General features: G+C 38.6%; 1 protein-coding gene across 7 annotated transcripts in view; it reads left to right on the top strand.

Annotated features, from left to right (window-relative positions):
• Dock10 (dedicator of cytokinesis 10) overlaps window positions 1-15,552 on the top strand; it is a 258,799-nt gene that overhangs the window by 47,414 nt on the left and 195,833 nt on the right. For 4 of the 7 annotated variants that reach the window (XM_085838657.1, XM_085838672.1, XM_029474682.2 and 1 more), the window contains exon 1: window positions 648-1,016. The exons of the other annotated variants lie outside the window; for them this stretch is intronic. In XM_085838657.1, coding sequence (XP_085694783.1) covers window positions 855-1,016 — 162 coding nt within the window. In that variant the 5' untranslated portion in view covers window positions 648-854. Of the gene's footprint in view, window positions 1-647; window positions 1,017-15,552 lie in introns of those variants that run through there. 7 annotated transcript variants of the gene reach the window in all.

Below are 15,552 nucleotides of genomic sequence, written 5' to 3'. Positions count from 1 at the left end.
GTTTCTAAGAGGTCAGCTTGGCAGAGTGCACCGAGTGACCTCAGATAGAGATTTTTTCAGCCCTGTAAACCGACTATGTAAATATAAAAATGTATTAGACTGCAGAACTATGTGTGTGGGAACAGAACAACTACACCATTGAGAAGAAATCACGGAGAACACTGCCATCTCTCACATGGTCTGTTATCGCATGCATACTTCTTTGATAAACCGTCTTGATTCGGGGCACTCTACATTTCTGATGCTGATCACTCTTCTGGAATTTATGCAAAGTAAAACCCCAACAGCTTAATGAGGTAACCAGAAAAACTTTCTTCAGAAAGTGTTTACATATTTTAAACTATCCTCAGTCAATATCCTGCTCATTTGCTTCGGGAGAAAAAAAAGGCAGCATGAAGTCCGATTTCTAGTTGTTTAATTTGAAGAATGATCTATGGCGTGTGTGTGTGTGTGTGTGTGTGTGTGTGTGTGTGTGTGTGGTATGTGTGTTTGTGTGTGAGTGTATGTGAGAGTGTGCCTATGAGTAGGAAAGACATATTTATCCAGAGTCTGAAGAAGGAATCCAAGACAGTCATTGTAATAAATAGAAACCACGTTTTCAAACTGCACTGAGAAACCTTCGCTGGATGAAGCGCTCTGATGTTGTTGAGTGTGTTCAGTTTCCGTGGATCAAATCTTTCCCATCTCTGCATCCGAGCTATTTGGCAGTGATCAGATGATCAGAGCTGGAGGAAGTGATTGGAGGGTGAGCTGGCTGCAGCTGCCGTGTAGGCTCGTTCTCAGGGACAAGGAGCCACTGTTTTTCAAACATCACATCAACATAGAAGTTATTCTGTAGGCTCCAGGATGCAGCGATGGGCTGCACTCCCAGTATTGTTCTGCTCCAAGCTTTCCGCTCTGTGGTCCAGAGGAGCTGTCCACACATTTGCAGAAGACGCCAGGAGGAACCGTCCCATGAAATCGTGCCTCTCGAAAGTGACGATGAAATGACGAGCAGACCCAGAACCCTCATCATGGTACTGTGTTCTTGGCAAACAGCCTCTCTTGATTGAACTGTTATTACGGAGAAAGATGTTACATTTGGGGAGGTTTAGGTGTTTGGCTTTGGATCAAGATATGTGTGACCTCAAGTTTTCTACTTTCTTGTGGCTGTTGGGGGGAAAAATCTCTCAGAAGCATTGCTAACATTCAGAGAGCTGATTTTCTTTTTCTTAGATCTGTCATGTAAATGTGTGTTGTGCGTCTGAGAAAGTCTCTGCTTCCTAGCATGTGTGTGTTGTTAACTGCAGAATGGGAGAACAGAAATATTGGACATTTTATTTCCATGAATTCTGCTGTGTAAGTCCTAGCTTGGAAGAGAAGCCCAGAATGTGAGTGTGTGTGTGTATATATATATATATCACCTATAAACAATCACAGGAGTTAGACCTCTAACTTCAAGCTATCTGGGGTTGTTTTCCTGTCCTTTTTCTGACTCTAAAAAGGAAATGCTTTTTCGAAATGCTTAGTTAACTTTGGCACAGAATCAGAGTCATGTATTGGGAGTTTTGTGGAATGTGTGGTGTTTTTATTAGAAAGTTTTTCCTGCCAACTGTCAAATTATGTAATTTTTTAAATTTGTGCTTTTATCAGAGCTAGTGTTACTCCTCTGGGCCTGTATTTGAGTAGCAAGTATTAAGTGCAGAGTCTTTCCTTACTTTAAGATTCCAGGAAGAGATCTGCTTAGTCATTGAAATCCCCCATCCAGCTATAGGTTGTGTGCTGAACTTTCCAAAACTGGAGAGGTGTTGAAGTCAGAGTACTTTCAGCAAATGACTTTTGTTTTCCCTCTTAAGAGTTCAGTGTTCAAGGACATAGTAAATAACGCATGGAAACATAACCTGTTGCACTGGTAACAGTTCTTTATCAAAAGTCATTTGGCCCTGGATATGCCTCGGAGTGACAGGTGACCACAGGGTAACATTGTACCCCAACTCCTTGACAGGTCAAAGTTTGAGTTTTCACAAAGCAATATTGCTCTTGAATTTAGGGTTATGATTATCTTTGCAGGGAAGCATAAAATCCAAAAAGTTCACACTCATTACCTCTATAAAACTTAAAAGGACTTCAGATTGATTAAAGGTCAAAAAATCTTGTTTTCTAATTTTTATCAATAGTATAACATTCACAGATTATAGACATGCATTTGCGCATGTTGTGCAAACCAACAGTTTTTCATCTTAGATTATAATTTTTTCTAAAATAAATAAATAAGGTATTTTAAATTATTAAATACTAACTAACCATTTTTATAAGTTTTCTTTTGATTTATATAGTTCTTTTATTAGCATTAAGTAGAATGTCATGGATTGAGATAACCCTTACACTTTGAATTTATATCATTTTATACTGTTTATTAAATCTATTTTTCCTAAAAATTAAAGTTCTCTCTCTCTCTCTCTCTCTCTCGTGTGTGTGTGTGTGTGTGTGTGTGTGTGTGTGTGTGTGTGTGTGTGTCTGGGGTTGTAAATGAATATTCTATCATGTTTTTTTGCTTCAGTGACTTTAGGACAAATTAAAAGTCCTAAACTCTAAACTCTGAAAGCAAAAAGATTTCATCATGTCATGATAACACAATATATTTGAAAATCTAAAGGAAAGAATTTTGAATATTTTTTACCACAAATAAATGACAGCTGTGTGAGGAACTTAATATCTGCACCTTGATCTGAACATGATGTAATGAATACATAGATTGAAATATCACATGGCACCACATGAATGTGTGCAATAATGTGTCAACTGGAAAGTTTAACAAGACAAATCAGAAGTTTGGACAATTGGATGCCCTTTTAACATCCTGGACCTAAGAGTCAGCATTACAGACCACAAGGCCACTGATTCCAAAAGGCACTCTGCTTTCCACCCTGTTTGTGTCTTAATGAAAACAAACTCCTGGGCCAAGTAGAGTAGCCTATGCTTGTACAGAGTCATTGTGCCTCTTGAAAATGTCCTCTCAGGCGACTCCAGAATTCACACGCATAGCACAGTGAAGAAAACCATCAGAAATCTCTGCCCTGGCTGCAAAGTCTGAAGATGTCAGTGTATTTCAGGAGGCTTTTTCTCCTGGATGTGTTGCATTAGCCTATTTAGTGAACAAATTTGTTAGTGAGAGCATGCCCACCTTCCAAGATAGTACTTTGGCAAGTTTTGCTCGCCTCTACTCCATGTGGAAGCTACTATGCATGTAGATCCTTCCCCTGTGGCCTCCAGTAACTTCCTATGGGAAGAGATGGTAAGGATGCTGGGACACTGTCATTTCAGCATTTCTGGTTTATTCCAATAGAGGAAAAGCTTGGTACCACAATGAAGAGCCTGGCTCACATGGCTTAGGTTTGAAAGATGAGAATCTAACCTCTCCACCTAGATACCCTTCAACCTGTGGATTTGAATATCAGCTCATGAATTTGAGAGTCTCTAGAAGAATCTAGGGCTACAGAGTGCAAAACTAGGAGCAGAGAGAAGACTGGTAGACAGAAAGCTATGGCAGTGTTCCAGCTAAAATCCAGGATGATTTTCTCACAGGTTTGTGAGAAGTGTTTGGATTCTGGATACATTTCAGTAGCAGAACAAGTTGGGTTTGCTATGAGTTATTTGCCAAGCATGGGGGAAAAGAGCAATCTGGGTTTACTGTGCACATTTCTTTAAGGGTTTATTTTTTATCTTATGTACATGAGTAATTTGCCTGCACGTATCTCTACCATGTTCATGCTTGGTTCCCACAGAAAGCCTGCAGTCTCATGGGACTGGATTGCTGGGGGTTGTGAGCCACGAAATGTAGCTCTTAGAAGCTGATCCCAGGTCCTCTGTAAGAGCTGCAAGTGCTCTTAAGTGCTGAGAGATCTCTCTGATCTCTGCTGTTAAGTTTTGATGTGTACATTCAAAACCATGGTATCCTTCAGTAGAAAAGTGTATGAGAACAGGAGCTCAGGAACAAAATTCTAAGTCCATTATAGAGGTGCTGAGTTCTCAGTGCCTTCTAGGTCTATGATGGCAAAGTCAAATAGGAAGCTAGATATGTGACTCTGAAGTTTTAAGGAAATTCATAAGTGGATTAAAGTGTGGCTGAATGTAAATACCAATGAATGATTGATGAATAGGCAAATGATTTACTAAGGTCCTGTATTATTTATAATGTGTAAGTCCATTTCACAGCTAAGCATATATTACCTTCTAATCTGTTTGAGGCTGACCGTATTATTTATATATATATATATATATATATATATATATATATATATATGTGTGTGTGTGTGTGTGTGTGTGTGTGTGTGTATACATACATATATATATTGTGTATGTGGTATATAGGATATAGGCAAGAATTAACTCTATGGTTTTTTTTTATTTGCTTCAGTGGTACATAGAACAATGCCTTTTATAGACAAGAATTGAGTAAGGATCTGTAGATTGACATCTTTGAGCAGTTAACACCAAGATGAAAAGCTTGGTGAACTTTTAACCATTAATGAGATTGTACAGGAGTGAATTAAGGAATGAGATAAACAAAAAGGCTATCTATTGATATCTTGCAGATATGGTATTGCCACTCAGGACTTGAATACAGATTTATATGCTAAAGAACTTGATTTTAGTTGTTCTAGCCTTGCACAGAAATCAGCTTAGGACTTTTGTGATTGTGCTTGGATGTGTGGTCCAAAGGAAGAGCTTTGCTTAATGTGAATATGAATTTAGTCCTTTTGGCATTTATTAGGGACACATAAATCCGAAACTAAGCTGAGACTATTAAAATTCAGTGAAGATGAACTGGCCAAAAAAAAAAAAAAATGAATACATTCCTTCCTTCAAAGTTTTAAATTGCCCATTATGCAGAACCTTTTCTGATGGGAGAAATTACAGAAATATGTGAGTTGGTGTATGTGTATAGCTGTTGGTATGGAGTCAGAATTCAAGTTTGGAATTCATTCCTTAGGACATTTTCTATCTTTTCCTTTCCCTTTCCTTTCCTTTCCTTTCCTTTCCTTTCCTTTCCTTTCCTTTCCTTTCCTTTCCTTTCCTTTCCTTTCCTTTCCTTTCCTTTCCTCTCCTCTCCTCTCCTCTCCTCTCCTCTCCTCTCCTCTCCTCTCCTCTCCTCTCCTCTCCTCTCCTCTCCTCTCCTCTCCTCTCCTCTCCTCTCCTCTCCTCTCCTCTCCTCTCCTCTCCTCTCCTCTCCTCTCCTCTCCTCTCCCTTTCTTTTTCTTTCTTTCTTTCTTTCTTTCTTTCTTTCTTTCTTTCTTTCTTTCTTTCTTTCTTTCTTCCTTCCTTCCTTTCTTCCTTCCTTCCTTCCTTCCTTCCTTCCTTCCTTTCTTTTTTCCTGAAACTTACTGATTATGCTAGCCTGATGGACCAGCACACCCCATCTGCCTTTTTCTCCCCATCCAGTACTAGGATTTCAGGTGTCTATCACCATATCCTGCTCTTTTATGTGGAGTCCAGAGCCTAAACTCAGGTCTTTATGCAGTGCAATAAGCACTTTACCAACTAAGCTATTTCCTCAGTCACACAAAATATTTGTGAATTATTTTTTCTTATTCTGTTTATAGCCTGTTTTGATAAAGCTTACAGATACCAAATTTAATGTATATAGATCTATTTTCTGGTTAATTCCTGTAATTTCTTATGTCTTATAGTCACTGCTAACCCCATAGGTTTTCTTCATTTTTAAATCCTTTATCCTTCCTCTCAAATAAAGAATGATTATCCATTGACACAAGAAGAGACTTGAGAACCAAAGATCAGGCAGCCTTCTGTTTGTGTCTATCTATATAGTGAATCTTCACATAACAGATTCACAAGTCTCAACCTGAAAGTGAAATGTTTTAAAAATCCACTAACATTTTGAGATGATTCTGAAACAATAGAAGATATAAACATTTTAAGTTTGGGCATGACAAAGATACAGTCTATGCATAAAGTCAAATATGGCTTTAATATTTACTTTTGCTCAAAGATCAAGAGATATGACAATAGTCTCAATGTGTGTTAAGTCTGGGCAGTGAAATCATTGCTGGTCAATGATGTGCACATAGAGGATAAACATCATCTTGAGGGACTCTTAGTTACAATTGCCACCCCAAGACCTGCATCATAAACTATCCTCTGATACTGGAGAGTTTTCTCCACCCAGTGTCTTTGTGAACTATACAGTGCTCATGTCAAATTCTATCATTAGCTCACAACCCACGAAGCAGGAATGCTTCTCACAATTTTAAGATGGCATAAAATAAAGGGACAAAACCAAACATAAGGATGAGAAAAGAGGAAAGAGGAAAGGCCGGAGGGATACAAAGAAGATAGATGATATACCAAATCTAAACCACTATGTAATCTTTCAATACTATAGTGATAGAAAAGTTTGATGACCCTCGTCTGGTAAATGACAAGGCCTCAATCATTAGGGGATCTTCTTTTGTCCTTGATTTTGATTTCTGTATATATTCTATTATCCAATTGATCCAAAGAAACTTGGATTTTCTTCTGGGTGCCTATCATTTACCTGAGTGACTAGAAGCTAATGTGACTTTTAGATTTGGAGTCAAAAGAACAAATGTCTGATTTAACAAAAACCCAGATGACCTGGACATTGTGTTTGACATAGGGGAAAATGTCTGTCTGTCTGTCTGTCTGTCTGTCTGTCTGTCTGTCTGTCTGTCTGTCTTGTCCTTTGAAGCACCAGAATATTTGCCTTACAGAATCTCACTGTACAACAATTAGTACTTATGCTGGTTGCTTTTCTTAGCACACTGACAAAATACATACAAAAGCAATGTAAGTGAGAAGGGATTTATTTTTGGTGTATAGTTCTGGGAGATGTCAATCCATCAGAGTAGAGAAGGCATAGAAGTGCTCATGGTGACATAAACATATGGCAGAGACTTCTCACTCTGCAAAGAAGGATCTAGAAGTAGAATGAGCAAGAGTGGAACTAGGGTGGGGCTATAACCTCCAAAGGTCTGTCCCTCCTTACCCACTTCCTCCAACAAAGTACCACATCTTAGATACTCCTTAGCCTTTAATATAGCACCACAAGCTGGGGAACCAAAGTGCAAAGTATTAAGCGTGTGGGAGACACTTCAGAGTCAACTGCAGCAATGTTATACAGTGGTGGACAAATGCAAGCGTGCAGGCTCCCTTAGCCTATGAGAAATCCTTTCTAGTCTGCTACCCACTGGGTATCTCGTGCAGCAAGACAAGGAGGCCATTTGCCTTAGGAGTTAAAGTGTTTCTTCCTCATCCATACTCAGAGGATGCTACCGAGAATGTGGCCCAAAACCAGAGCCTAAGGAGTTAGTACAGCTCAGCTTGGCTTGCTCTTCCCTCTGCATTTGGATCTCTTTTCAACATGTAAGCACAATAATCCTTGTTTCTTTTTCTTTTTTTTTTTTTTTTTTTTTTTTTTGCTATCCCCATTTTCTTTTTTTTTTTTTTTTTTGTTTTTTTTTAATTTTTTTTTTATTTTATTTTATTTTTTTAATATTTTTATTACATATTTTCCTCAATTACATTTCCAATACTATCCCAAGAGTCCCCCATAGCGCCCCCCACTTCCCTACCCACCCATTCCCATTCTTTTGGCCCTGGCATTCCCCTATATTGGGGCATATAAAGTTTGCAAGTCCAATGGGCCTCTCTTTCCATTGATGGCCGACTAGGCCATCTTTCGATACATATGCAGCTAGAGACAAGAGCTCCGGGGTTCTGGTTAGTACATCATGTTGTTCCAGCAATAGGGTTGCAGATCCCTTTAGCTCCTTGGGTACTTTCTCTAGCTTCTCCATTGGGAGCCCTGTGATACATCCAATAGCTGACTGTGAACATCCACTCCTGTGTTTGCTAGGCCCCGGCATCGTCTCACAAGAGACAGCTATATTTGGGTCCTTTCAGCAAGATCTTGCTAGTGTATGCAATGGTGTCAGCGTTTAGAAACTGATTATGGGACGGATCCCTGGATACCGCAGTCTCTAAATGGTCCATCCTTTCATCACAGCTACGAACTTTGTCTCTGTAACTCCTTCCCTGGGTGTTTTGTTCCCAAATCTAAGAAGGTGCACAGTGTCCACACTTTGGTCTTCATTCTTCTTGAGTTTCATGCGTTTATCAAATTGTATCTTATATTTTGGGTATCCAAAGTTTTGGGCTAATATCCACTTATCAATGAATACATATTGTGTGAGTTCTTTTGTGATTGTGTTACTTCACTCAAGATGATGCCCTCCAGGTCCATCCATTTGGCTAGGAATTTCATAAATTCATTCTTTTTAATAGCTGAGTAGTACTCCATTGTGTAAATGTACCATAATTTCTGTATCCATTCCTCTGTTGAGGGACATCTGGGTTCTTTCCAGCTTCTGGCTATTATAAATAGGGCTGCTATGAACATAGTGGAGCATGTGTCCTTTTTACCGGTTGGGACATCTTCTGGATATATGCCCAGGAGAGGTATTGCTGGATCCTCCGGTAGTACTATGTCCAATTTTCTGAGGAACCGCCAGACTGATTTCCAGAGTGGTTGTACAAGCTTGCAATCCCACCAACAATGGAGGAGTGTTCCTCTTTCTCCACATCCTCGCCAGCATCTGCTGTCACCTGAATTTTTGATCTTAGCCATTCTGACTGGTGTGAGGTGGAATCTCAGGGTTGTTTTGATTTGCATTTCCCTGATGATTAAGGATGTTGAACATTTTTTCAGGTGCTTCTCTGCCATTCGGTATTCCTCAGGTGAGAATTCTTTGTTCAGTTCTGAGCCCCATTTTTTAATGGGGTTATTTGACTTTCTGGAGTCCACCTTCTTGAGTTCTTTATATATATTGGATATTAGTCCCTTATCTGATTTAGGATAGGTGAAGATCCTTTCCCAATCTGTTGGTGGTTTTTTTGTCTTATTGATGGTGTCTTTAGCCTTGCAGAAGCTTTGTAGTTTCATGAGGTCCCACTTGTCAATTCTCGATCTTACAGCACAAGCCATAACTGTTCTATTCAGGAATTTTTCCCCTGTGCCCATATCTTCAAGGCTTTTCCCCACTTTCTCCTCTATAAGTTTCAGTGTCTCTGGTTTTATGTGAAGTTCCTTGATCCACTTAGACTTGACCTTAGTACAAGGAGATAGGAATGGATCGATTCGCATTCTTCTACATGTTAACAACCAGTTGTGCCAGCACCATTTGTTGAAAATGCTGTCTTTCTTCCACTGGATGTTTTTAGCTCCCTTGTCGAAGATCAAGTGACCATAGGTGTGTGGGTTCATTTCTGGGTCTTCAATTCTATTCCATTGGTCTATTTGTCTGTCACTATACCAGTACCATGCAGTTTTTATCACAATTGCTCTGTAGTAGAGCTTTAGGTCAGGCATGGTGATTCCACCAGAGGTTCTTTTATCCTTGAGAAGAATTTTTGCTATCCTAGGTTTTTTGTTTTTCCAGATGAATTTGCAGATTGCACTTTCTAATTCGTTGAAGAATTGATTTGGAATTTTGATGGGGATTGCATTGAATCTGTAGATTGCTTTTGGCAAGATAGCCATTTTTACAATGTTGATCCTGCCAATCCATGAGCATGGGAGATCTTTCCATCTTCTGAGATCTTCTATAATTTCTTTCTTCAGAGACTTGAAGTTTTTATTATACAGATCTTTCACTTCCTTAGTTAGAGTCACGCCAAGATATTTTATATTATTTGTGACTATTGAGAAGGGTGTTGTTTCCCTAATTTCTTTCTCAGCCTGTTTATTCTTTGTGTAGAGAAAGGCCATTGATTTGTTTGAGTTAATTTTATATCCAGCTACTTCACCGAAGCTGTTTATCAGGCTTAGGAGTTCTCTGGTGGAATTTTTAGGGTCACTTATATATACTATCATATCATCTGCAAAAAGTGATATTTTGACTTCATCTTTTCCAATTTGTATCCCTTTGATCTCCTTTTGTTGTCGAATTGCTCTGGCTAGGACTTCAAGTACAATGTTGAATAGGTATGGAGAAAGTGGACAGCCTTGTCTAGTCCCTGATTTTAGAGGGATTGCTTCAAGCTTCTCACCATTTACTTTGATGTTGGCTACTGGTTTGCTGTAGATTGCTTTTATCATGTTTAGGTATGGGCCTTGAATTCCTGATCTTTCCAAGACTTTTATCATGAATGGGTGTTGGATCTTGTCAAATGCTTTTTCCGCATCTAACGAGATGACCATGTGGTTTTTGTCTTTGAGTTTGTTTATATACTGGATTACGTTGATGGATTTCCGTATATTGAACCATCCCTGCATCCCTGGGATGAAACCTACTTGGTCAGGATGGATGATTGTTTTGATGTGTTCTTGGATTCGGTTAGCAAGAACTTTATTGAGGATTTTTGCATCAATATTCATAAGGGATATTGGTCTGAAGTTTTCTATCTTTGTTGGGTCTTTTTGTGGTTTAGGTATCAGAGTAATTGTGGCTTCATAGAATGAGTTGGGTAGAGTACCTTCTGTTTCTATTTTGTGGAATAGTTTGTGAAGAACTGGGATTAGATCTTCTTTGAAGGTCTGATAGAACTCTGCACTAAACCCATCTGGTCCTGGGCTTTTTTTAGTTGGGAGACTATTAATGACTGCTTCTATTTCTTTGGGGGATATAGGGCTGTTTAGATCATTAACCTGATCTTGATTCAACTTTGGTACCTGGTAACTGTCTAGGAACTTCTCCATTTCATCCAGGTTCTCCAGTTTTGTTGAGTATAGCCTTTGGTAGAAGGATCTGATGGTGTTTTGGATGTCTTCAGGATCTGTTGTTATGTCTCCTTTTTCATTTCTGATTTTGTTAATTAGGATGCTTTCCCTGTGCCCTCTGGTGAGTCTGGCTAAGGGTTTATCTATCTTGTTGATTTTCTCAAAGAACCAGCTCCTTGATTGGTTGATTCTTTGAATAGTTTTTCTTGTTTCCACTTGGTTGATTTCACCCCTGAGTTTGATTATTTCCTGCCGTCTACTCCTCTTGCGTGAATTTGCTTCCTTTTGTTCTAGTGCTTTTAGGTGTGTTGTCAAGCTGCTAATGTGTGCTCTCTCTAGTTTCCTTTTGGAGGCACTCAGAGCTATGAGTTTTCCTCTTAAAAATGCTTTCATTGCGTCCCATAAGTTTGGGTATGTTGTGGCTTCATTTTCATTGAACTCTAAAAAGTCCTTAATTTCTTTCTTTATTCCTTCCTTGACCAAGGTATCATTGAGAAGAGTGTTGTTCAGTTTCCACGTGAAGGTTGGCTTTCTATTATTTATTTTGTTATTGAAGATCAGCCTTAGTCCATGGTGATCTGATAGGATGCATGGGACAATTTCAATATTTTTATATCTGTTGAGGCCTGTTTTGTGACCAATTATGTGGTCAATTTTGGAGAAGGTACCATGAGGTGCTGAGAAGAAGGTATATCCTTTTGTTTTAGGATAGAATGTTCTGTAGATATCTGCCAGATCCATTTGATTCATAATTTCTGTTAGTTTCACTGTGTCCCTGTTTAGTTTCTGTTTCCATGATCTGTCCATTGGTGAAAGTGGTGTGTTGAAGTCTCCCACTATTATTGTATGAGGTGCAATGTGTGCTTTGAGCTTTACTAAAGTTTCTTTAATGAATGTGGCTGCCTTTGTATTTGGAGCATAGATATTCAGGATTGATAGTTCCTCTTGGAGGATTTTACCTTTGATGAGTATGAAGTGTCCCTCCCTGTCTTTTTTAATGACTTTGGGTTGGAAGTCAATCTTATCAGATATTAGAATGGCTACTCCAGCTTGTTTCTTCATGCCATTTGCTTGGAAAATTGTTTTCCAGCCTTTCATTCTGAGGTAGTGTCTATCCTTTTCTCTGAGATGAGTTTCCTGTAAGCAGCAAAATGTTGGGTCTTGTTTGTGTAGCCAGTTTGTTAGTCTATGTCTTTTTATCGGGGAGTTGATTCCATTTATATTAAGAGATATTAAGGAAAAGTAATTGTTGTTTCCTGTTATTTTTGATGTTAAAGTTGGCATTTTGTTCTTGTGGCTGTCTTCCTTTAGGTTTGTTGAGGGATTACCTTCTTGTTGTTTCTAGGGCGTGGTTCCTGTCCTTGTATTGGTTTTTTTCTGTTATTATCCTTTGAAGGGCTGGATTCGTGGAGAGATAATGTGTGAATTTGGCTTTGTCGTGGAATACTTTGGTTTCTCCATCTATGTTAATTGAGAGTTTGGCTGGGTATAGTAGCCTGGGCTGGAATTTGTGTTCTTTTAGTGTCTGTATAACATCCGTCCAGGATCTTCTGGCTTTCATAGTCTCTGGTGAAAAGTCTGGTGTAATTCTGATAGGCTTGCCTTTATATGTTACTTGGCCTTTTTCTCTTACTGCTTTTAGTATTCTATCTTTATTTAGAGCATTTGTTGCTCTGATTATTATGTGTCGGGAGGTATTTCTTTTCTGGTCCAGTCTATTTGGAGTTCTGTAGGCTTCTTGTATGTTCATGGGCATCTCTTTCTTTAGATTTGGGAAGTTTTCTTCTATAATTTTGTTGAAGATGTTTGCTGGTCCTTTGAGTTGAAAATCTTCATTCTCATCCACTCCTATTATCCGTAGGTTTGGTCTTCTCATTGTGTCCTGTATTTCTTGGATGTTCTGAGTTAGGATCTTTTTGCATTTTACATTTTCCTTGATTGTTGTGCCGATGGTCTCTATGGAATCTTCTGCACCTGAGATTCTCTCTTCCATCTCTTGTATTCTGTTGCTGATGCTCGTATCTATGGTTCCAGATTTCTTTCCTAGGGTTTCTATCTCCAGTGTTGCCTCATTTTGGGTTTTCTTTATTGTGTCTACTTCCCTTTTTAGGTCTAGTATGGTTTTGTTCATTTCCATCATCTGTTTGGATGTGTTTTCCTGTTTTTCTGTAAGGACTTCTACCAGCAGTCTCTAAATCCTGCGGCGGGGGTCGTGGGTAGCTGACGGTACCCCGGTGCTGGTCCAACCGGAAGAGGCTTGTGGTCCTACTCAGGCCGTTTTTCTGCTTCCCTAACTAATGCAGTCTCTGGTTCCGCGTGCAATTGGATTGGAGCAGAAGCTGTGTTCCACTCTCCAGAAGTCTTAAGATCCAGCAGTCCCAAAATCCTGTGGCGGGGGTCGTGGGTAGCTGGCGGGTGTCAGGCAACCCTGTGCTCCCGCTACCCTGGCGCTGATCCAGCCGGATGAGGCCTGAGGCCCTACTCAGGCCGGTTTCTGCTTCCCTCTTCTTTTTCAAGTCCTTTAAACGTTAGGATGAAAAGCAAGATGAAGGAAGGAAAGAATTATTTATAAAAATCAATATAGCATGTTTCTACTTTGTTTGCTTACATATATGCTTAGTGAACAAAATAAGGACCAAAGAGGAGTCTGATATGGGCACTACTTCAGAGGGAGAAAAATAATCTCTTTATATCTCTCTACTAAATAGTCTACATTCTTTGCCAGTTGTTGAATGGCTCTATGAGGTTGAAGCTTTTAAGGTCTCTAAATCCCAAGTCAATGTTCTGCCTCTACTTTAGTGAGAATGGATTTGAATACACTGACTTAAGACTCCCCCAGGAAGGGAATCCCATGTAAATAATGGAAACTGAGTGTAAATGGTGTGCCAAAGATAGTATAACACAAAGCCTAAAAGCCTAGAGAGTCTTTGGCAGTAATCTTTGCCTGTGAACTCATTTTCAAGTGAATCGTGATGCCACCGAAAAGAGACAAATGCTTTGAGTGTCTTCTATGGGGAGAAGAATTAACTGAATATGCTTGGAGCTTAGTAATTAACAACACAAATCTTTTAGGAAACGGCTTACAGAACTAAAATAACATATGGAATCTACTTGTCCCAGTGACAGTGCATCATTATAGTGTTCTAAGTTGCACCAATTTTGAAAATGATAAGGAACAAAAAAAATATATTAAAATTAAAACACAGAATAGAATAAATAAAAACAGAAAGTCACGGGTGTTATGGGAGATGTGGTAACCAGGCATGTAAATCAAAATCAATGCATAGATTCAACTATATAGATAGATGTAGGTACATGTAAATAAATGTGTGTGTGTGAACTATTCTAACTTAGTGATATAATGCTTTTGGAGAAACCATTGTGTAAATGTTGTAAAGATATGTTACCCAGTAAAAATATTTTATTATATGTCTAGAAAAAGGATGAATTCAAATTGTTGATAATTAAAACAAAACCCTTAAATTTTGAAATATAATTAAATATAACTTTTAAGTGTGACATATTTGCTTTCAGTATTTCTTTGCCGTGTGAAGGAGTTGATTTAGGCTCATCCTTCAACTCTAGGATTCAATATGATCCTAATTCTAAACACTGATCTTATGAAATAATAATGATGTAACTGGGAAATTGAAAAAAAAAAGTAGTAATTCAATTGAAAAGTCAGATGTGTCTTCTGCAAGTCAAATATGAAGATAGCCATTTATCTTGTTTCTTCCATGAGGTCTTCCTTAAAAGTCAATTCATTCTCGCAGGTTTGAAACTGATTTGCTTAGTTAAAGGACTACAGTTTAGGATTGTTGAAATTCCTGATATAGTTTGGATCTGGAATTTTTTAAAAATACCCAAGTGTTACAAATTGGTCCTGAGTTTTTGGTACTATCTGGAGGTGGTGGGGCCTTTAAGAATTGATGCCTAGTGGAAAGAGGTAAAGTCAGTAAGATTCACTCTTGGGTGCAATGATGGGAGTCCAGCCCCTTCTCTTGTTTTGTTTTGCCTCCTGGGTGGCAGAAGATAAGCAGCCTCCTTTAGTATGTAACCCCCCATGTTGGATGCTGCTGTTACAGGTTCAAATGCTATGAATGAATGAACCACAAACTAAAGCGTCAAGAACGGAACCAAAATGAGCCTTCCCTTCTAAGTTGATTATCTCAGGGTTGTCATAGCAACAGAAAGCTGACTGTTCTACTTCATTTTGAAATATCTATTTTATTTTTATTTCATGTTAAAAGGTACATTCACCATGCATGTCCCCTGGGGACCTGGTAATTATCCCAGTAATCAAAGCTTCTACATCTATAGATCGATTGGTAACCATATCTACCCCTGCAGTCTTAATTCCTTCCTGTCTTATAAGTGACATATTGCTAACTTCCTGAGATTTGAATGTACACATGCTTAAGGAACTATAATTCTGTCTGCCATACTATCTCAGGAGGTTATTCCAAAGACTCCAGGGGTAAACACGAGTAACATGTCTATCATAAATCCTGGTGATCAGGAAAAGCCTGGTAAATTTTAGTTATTTTAGTGTTTTTTAGTGTTTTTATAAAACACATTTACAAATTCCATCTACTTTAGGCTATTTTAGGAAAAAACTGGATTGTTAAAAAGAAATTTAATTTGTGCTTCATGGAATATGAAAAGATGGGAAGGCAAGCTTGGATTTTTCTTGACCATAGCACTTTAATATTTATCTAATAGGATATTTACATGAATAGAGTATTTAGAGAACATAGAAGGTTGTTTGTGCTTTACTTTTATGTTATCCACCATGTGCTTCTTCTTTTTTTTTT

This window comes from Mus caroli, unplaced genomic scaffold (genome assembly GCF_978045245.1).
Source record: "Mus caroli unplaced genomic scaffold, Mus_caroli_1 scaffold_1, whole genome shotgun sequence".
NCBI lineage: Eukaryota > Metazoa > Chordata > Mammalia > Rodentia > Muridae > Mus > Mus caroli.
Note: the sequence above shows the minus strand (reverse complement) of the source record. Positions and strands in the feature narration are given on the sequence as shown.